A 7,910-nucleotide genomic window follows, 5' to 3' on the forward strand; every position below is an offset into this window, starting at 1 on the left:
ATCTGTATAAATAAATCCTACTTCTCCCCCTCTTCCATCCACTGTGGGTTTATGACAGATTTTATACCCGGGAGGGCAGGCTAAGCCAAACTCAACTTCTCTGTCTGTCCGTGTCCAAGTTTCTGTAAGAAATAGGACATCCAGCTTATGATATTCCAATAGTATATAAGTTTCCAAATGATGTTTAGTGAGGGATCTAACGTTAATCAATCCACAATTCCTCATTATACAAAATATGAAATTAAAATATCCTATTAAAAATCATTCGTTAAATAGGTATACCAAAGATTTATGGTCCATTCTTAAAATAAAACTGCTGCCCCACACAACATTTTTTAAATACTGCACACCCCACCACAAACAGAGTGCCTCTTTCTCTATCATAGAATATGTGATCTCCTCTCAAAGTACTTGAGCAATGAGTTCCTCACCGCCATTGCTCCGCTTCTGCAAAAGTACTGCCCTAAGGTCCTGATTGTTGGCATCAGAGGAAATGATACAGCTGTTGTATCAAACAGAATAAGTGGGAGTGCCACCTCAATGTTATGCTTAATTGACTCAAACACCCTTCCACACATCATTCCAAACATTTTTCATTCTTCTAAAGCAGGTCCCTTAAGCATGCTGTATTACTTGCAAAATTTCCCACAAATATGGCACACTCTATTAAGTCAAAAAAGATGTAACGTGATTCCTGTTGACAGGTTTAGTAAGTAACCTTATCAACTGCTTCCAGGATTTTTACTTTGCGTTTTACAACATCTTTTGACAAACGATGTCCTAAATGTTCTACCCCATCCAGAGAAAACTAGCATGTGTCCTCATTTAATATCAACCAACTTGATCTTAATATGTCAAGAAAGCACCATAACCTTTGTTCATGTTTATCTTTACCACATACCAAGATATCATCTTGAAAATAGGTAACTCCAGGTGTATCTTTAAACAATTTGCCCATCAACCTCTAAAAAAACAGCTGAAGCGGATGCTAATCCAAATTAAATCCTAACACAACGATAAGCACCTTCTGGTGTGAAGAAAGATGGAAGATGCATAGATTCTTGACACACATCAACCTAGTTGTAAGCAGCTGACATATCTGATAATGTAAAAAAAAATAACGCCTTTCCAGGCTGTCAACCTTCTGTTGATATTGGGTAATGGTTGGCCATCAAACCCAAATATTAGCTTCCACATTCCTAGATGAACACACAAAGAAACTCAAGGACGTCTCGGACTTGCGTGCCAAGGCCACTAGAACATGACCCATTGAACCTTTAATAGGTCCAATAATACTGAGATCCCACAACCTCCGATGTTCAGAATTCAGTTCATCATGCAAAACCAAGGATACCCTACGCACTTTGTGCACAAGTGCTAGAGCATTGTATTTCAAGATAATGCAGTGTTGGAAACCTTTCAATATACCTAAATATTCGTTGAATACATCAGGATACTCCTTTACCCACTCACACTCTCCAACATGACCTATAAATGCACTAATTGAATCGTACAGTCTGTCCCTTGAAATAATCATATCAGGACGATTTTGATCCAATACCTGTTCATTACACCCTAAGAGATTGGAACCCTCTTTCACAACATATACTGGTCCCTTGGTGATGTTGCCCTAAAATTCTAAAAAGTGTCATCAAATGAACCCTCTACTGCTTCCCCCTAACCCCTAGTATGGAAATATTTTAATGTGTGAAGCCCTAAAACCCTTCAAAATCCTTCATATCCATAAGTGTGAAAGGAAACCATGAATCTGATTAATGAATTTTCTATTTACAACAATTTCACACTCAAGGTTTCCTCTGTGACACTCATTCATAGTAGCTATTTATACAAGTTCATCTTGCTTTGTAGACGTTAGCATTAATATATAATTGCCATCATCCTCACACAAGTCATCCCCAATGACTACCTTCACTAAACTACTCTATTTCTCCCCTGATTTTGATTTACACACAGGTACAAAATGTCCTCTCTTTCTGCACTTAAAACAAGTCTGGTTGACAGCACTACAAAATTTTGCATTGCTCAAGTGAGACTTGCTGCCAGAAATATATGACGTTCCAAAACAGTCTTCCTTTTTAGGTCGAGCAATTTATTGCTCGAAACCTATTACATGTGACCAAACTTTCTTGAACAAGCCGGATTTCCTACAATGCACGTTGTGTACTGGAGCGTAAAAGCTTACCCAGGCGTGCGCTTGGCCTCACACCCCATGTGCCTGTTCCCCCCCATCCCCACCAGACTCCCCCGCCGTACTCGTTCCCTCCCACTGGCAGCCTGCGGCCACTGATCACAGTAAAGGCTTTGATCTATCTCACACCCCTCTTCCACTCCCTCCTCCCACGTGCTCCTACTGACCATGTAAAGGGGACGACACTGGAACAATGGCTGCCTCGCCAGGAATGGCCTTCTGTCGACGCCTTCTTACATCCTCCAGACATGGCTGAGGCAGCTTCTTCCTGCAGTTTTTTCTTAAGTCCATGCACACCACAACTTCGCCTTGCTTTGTTGTATTTTTGCATTGTTAATGTTCACATTTGTTCGCTATTCGCCATGTGCCTTTCGTTTCTGTCTCACTCTCTCCTACCCCTTCACTGTCTTGGCCTCTCCACTCTTCCTCTATTTCTGTCTCACTCTCTCCTGCCCCTTCCCGGTCTTGGCCTCTCCACTCTTCCTTTGTTTCCGTCTCACTTTCTCCTGCCCCTTCACTGTCTTCTCCTCTCCACTCTATTTCCGTATAACTCTCTCCTGCCCCTTCACGGTCTTGCTTCTGTTTATTGTATTTGCACAAATCTAATATATTGGTCTATTCCTTTTCAATAATCAGGCATTTTTGTTTATTAGGTGTTTATGTTTTTGATGGGTTTATTTATAGGCGCACTCACTCTTATCGCACTCACTCTTATCGCACTCACTCTTATCGCACTCACTCAGCACCACCACTGAGGGCCACCACAGCATCAATCTGTGCAACCATTCAACATCAACTGGTTCCAATATGTTCTCTCAATCTCTCAAACTTTATTACAAATGTCACAAAAAGATGTTAATATTTCCCTTCTGTTTTTGAGTGATTCTAAATGCTGTCAGTCATGCTCCCAAGCGTATGGCTGTGCGGATTGACAGGCAAGTGTGTTAAAAAATGAAAGGAATTTTAGTAAAGTAGCTTAAACAGCAATAGTTATGCACAAGGTTGTTACTGATATGCATATGTTTTCATATAAGTGCATTGATTTATCATGTCTGGGTTTTCATATCATTGAAATCTCTGAGGCATTTAAGCACTAGTGAACATTAATTGGTTAAATACATGTGGAAATATACTAGTTTGAGCTCCATTTTTTAACTAAACCCCAAATAAATATGGATAAATACAGATAACACTAGCAAAAAATAAATATGGATAAGTACCGACGGAAAAGTAAAAAAAAAAAAAAATACCATAAAACCGGGAGCCCTACACATAATTACACTGCACTCAATGGAACATACACTGCAAATACAACTCAGTGCCACAATTACACGCCACATAATTACCAACACATTATTACACTCTACTGAATGCAACACACTCCACACAATACCACTCCGTACCACATAATTACATGCCACATAATTACACTGCACTCAATGCACCATACACTCCAAATACCACATAATTACACGCCACATAATTATACTCTACTGAATGCAACACACTCCAAACAATACCACTCAGTGCCACATAATTACACGCCACAAAATTACACTCTACTGAATACAACATACACTCCACACAATACCGCTCAGTGCCACATAATTACCAACACATTATTACACTCTACTGAATGCAACACACTCCACACAATACCACTCTGTACCACATAATTACATGCCACATAATTACACTGCACTCAATGCACCATACACTCCAAATACCACATAATTACACGCCACATAATTATACTCTACTGAATGCAACACACTCCAAACAATACCACTCAGTGCCACATAATTACACGCCACAAAATTACACTCTACTGAATACAACACACACTCCACACAATACCCCTCAGTGCCACATAATTATATGCTACATAATTACACTGCGCTCAACGCAATATACACTCCAAATACCACTAAGTGCCACATAATTACACAACACATAATTACACTCTACTGAATGCAACACACACTCCACACAATACCACTCAGTGCCATATACTTATATGCTACATGATTATAATGCAACATACACTCCAAACAATACCACTCAGTGCCACATAGTTACACGCCGCATAATTACATTGCACTCAATGTAACATACACTCCAAATACCACTCAGTGCCACATAATTAAATGCCACATAATTACACTGCCCTCAATGCAACATACACTCCAAATACCCCTCAGTGCCACATAGTTACACGCCACATAATTACGCTGCACTCAATGCAACATACACTCCACACAATTCCCCATAATTATATGCTACATAATAACAATGCACTCAATGCAACATACACTACAAACAATACCACTCCGTGCCACATAATTACACGCCACACAATTACACTCTACTGAATACAACATACACTACAAACAATACCACTCAGTGCCACATAATTACACGCCACACAATTACACTCTACTGAATACAACATACACTACAAACAATACCACTCAGTGCCACATAATTACCCGCCATACAATAACACTGAACTCAATGCAACATACACTCCAAATACCACTCAGTGCCACATAAGTATATGCTACATATTTACACTGCACTCAATGCAACATACACTCCAAATACCACTCAGTGCCACATAGTTACAAGCCACATAATTACGCTCTCTCATCACCACAGTATCACTCAGCACCACCACAACAACATCGATATGCGCTACCACAGCATCACTGAACACCAAAGCATCACTCGTCGCAACCACAACACTCAGCTCCACCACAGCATCAATCTGTGCAACCATTCAACAACAACTGCTTCAAATATGTTCTCTCAATGTTTCAAGCTTTATTACAAATGTCACAAAAAGATGTTGATATTTCACTTCTGTTCTTGGAGTGAACATAATCTTCACAAAAGTTATTTTCAAAAGTTTAAGCTATTGCCATTATAAATTACAATACATTGTATTTAAGTATTAATTATTTAAAAAAAATTAAAAGCAATTGTTATTTGTAATATCAATACATCTAAGTCACGTAAATACAACACATATTGCATTACAAAGGCTATAGGTGTCACATTTGCTAAAGTTAAAAGTATTGGCATTGTAAATGACAGCCATTAATTTCGCTATTTTCAAAACCAACAGATAAATAAAAAAATTGTCATTTACAATACCAATAGCTCGAATTTCCTAATGCGAGATCTATTGCATTGCAAATGCTTGTTGGATTTAATATCTTATCAAGGGTCTTGTCAATAGACACATGACAACAAAAGTGTCACACCTCTCCCCGGATTCTGAAGGAACATCGATTACTTCCAAAGGTAAAGGATTTTTTTTTAAGTTCTCCTGCCTTCAGGTTGGTTTGAAGTATCTCCCGAGCCCCGATATCAGTGCATGAAAGAGCTTCCTCCCTCTCAAGCCCTAGTCTATTACAACAAGATGCGCATTAGAGCCCCGTCGACCCTCTGATGCTCTTTAACCCGTACGTGGAAATTTCTGCCTCTTTAAACTCACCAAAGTCAGTTCCACTTCCACAAACAACAGCCCCCATGAGCTGCCTGGGGTTCCTGGGGCCCCCTCTGGGGTGTCACTCCCCTCTCATCATCTGTCAGGCTCCCTGCCCAGCAGGACCCACAGGCTTTTCCCCATGCATCAGCCTCCCTGGGCCTCCCACAAGGTCTTACCTATCTGCTCCCTCACCACCACTCCTATCCCCAGCTTCCATGCTCCCTCAACTGTCACTGTAATATTGGCGATATATGTTCATGAAGAAAATGTTCACATAAACAACGTGTTTACCACACAACCGGTGTCATCTTGTGTTTTTGCAAATTGCTCTGTATTATTACTGTTTATCCTTACACGTGGGCACAGTACCTGTTTGTATTTACTATGTTAGGGAATGTTTGTAAGCATCATTCAAAGACTGGGACTGCGTCTGACAAGAACTGGCCGTGGGTCCTATGGTGAATACACCTTCTTGTTCAACTCAAAGCTTGGATTTCTTCTGGAACTACATACGACAGTCGCTCCCCTCTCATCAGCTGTCAGGCTGCCACCTTCATCCCCACCGAGCCCCCACACGCTGTCAGGGCCCCCCTCTGGTGTCACTCCCCTCCTCTCTGCAGCGGTCAGGCTGCCTCCCCACGCTCGCATGCAGCGAGCCCCCACACGCTGTCGGGGCTCCCTCTGGTGTCACTCCCCTCCTCTCCGCAGCTGTCAGGCTGCCTCCCCACGCTCGCATGCCTGCCCACCGGGCCCCCTCTGGGGAATCACTCCCCTCTCACCATCTGCCCGGCTCCCTGCCCGCCCACCGCGACCCGACAAGCTTGCCCCCCTTCACCATCTTCCCTGGACCTCCTCTGGCCCCACAAGGACTCGCCTGCCTGCTCCCCACCACCCCTCCAGCACTCACCGGCCTGCCTCCGGCTCCGCGCCCGCAGGTACTTCCGCAGCCTCCGCACCGCCTGCTGCCGGCCGCTGGGCTCGTTGTCCGCCAGCTTCTGGGCCAGGATGAGCGGGACGGAGAGCGCCGGCGCCGCCATCGCTGCTCTCGGGTCTGCTCGGTGCCCTGGTCTCCTGGACCGCACGCGCTCACCACTTCCGGCGCGCGTGGAGGCGCACACACATGACGTCACCCGGGCAGAGCCAATGACCTGTGCGGCATGGAAACAGAGAGTGGACAATGCGGCGTGGAGAGAAGGGACAGAGAGCCACGTCTGACAGAAGACTACGCATGGAACAAGCATTGTCAAAGCCAATAGGTCTCGTCTTTGTGCCCATGGAAAGAACACACAGGCATTGTCAAAGCCAATAGGTCTCGTCTTTGTGCCCATGGAAAGAACACACAGGCATTGTCAAAGACAATAGGTCCCGTCTTTGTGCCCATGGAAAGAACACACAGGCATTGTCAAAGCCAATGGGTCTCGTCTTTGTGCCCATGGAAAGAACACACAGGCATTGTCAAAGACAATAGGTCCCGTCTTTGTGCCCATGGAAAGAACACACAGGCATTGTCAAAGCCAATAGGTCTCGTCTTTGTGCCCATGGAAAGAACACACAGGCATTGTCAAAGACAATAGGTCCCGTCTTTGTGCCCATGGAAAGAACACACAGGCATTGTCAAAGCCAATGGGTCTCGGCTTTGTGCCCATGCATAGAACAGGCATTGTCAAAGCCAATAGGTTTCGTTTTTGTGCCCATGCATAGAACAGGCATTGTCAAAGCCAATAGGTCTCGGCTTTGGGACCAAGAGGCTGCGCCAATAGTCGAATATGTAACTGTATGTGCATTGCATATTTTATGTAAATAAATACGTTAAACTAGCTAACAGATGTAAACTCTTTGCTTTAGTGCACTTTTATATTGCAACTGGATCTCGCCAGTGCTTGAAATGGAAACACAGAAGTGCTGGTAATCGCTATCCACAGTACCTGTTTGCTTCTGAGAAGTAAACGCATTGCAGATGTGCTGAGAAATGCGAGTACTCCCACTTTCAAATTAAAGAAGTGCAGGCACTCAGAACCGGACTGCCTTTACCTAGTATTACCAGCCCTGCCAAGTATCACGCATTAGGCGTTAGACTAACGCATTTCAGTGTAGTGATCCGCATCACTGCACTGAAATGCATTGTCACGCATATTAGACATAGATCGCGCCTCAGCTGTTAAACCGGTAGGGCTGCTATTCTGACTAAACTAAGCAGGAGTGAGTGGC

General features: G+C 43.3%; 1 protein-coding gene across 1 annotated transcript in view; it reads right to left on the reverse strand.

The window, feature by feature from the left end:
* The window catches only part of RRP1B (ribosomal RNA processing 1B), a 125,385-nt gene extending 118,573 nt beyond the window's left edge, over positions 1 to 6,812 (reverse strand). The window contains exon 1 of the mRNA XM_086935884.1: positions 6,610 to 6,812. Coding sequence (XP_086792010.1) covers positions 6,610 to 6,739 — 130 coding nt within the window. The 5' untranslated portion in view covers positions 6,740 to 6,812. The remainder of the gene's footprint in view (positions 1 to 6,609) is intronic.
* Positions 6,813 to 7,910: the final 1,098 nt, after the last annotated feature.

Source organism: Lissotriton vulgaris, chromosome 8, assembly GCF_964263255.1.
Source record: "Lissotriton vulgaris chromosome 8, aLisVul1.2, whole genome shotgun sequence".
Taxonomy (NCBI): domain Eukaryota; kingdom Metazoa; phylum Chordata; class Amphibia; order Caudata; family Salamandridae; genus Lissotriton; species Lissotriton vulgaris.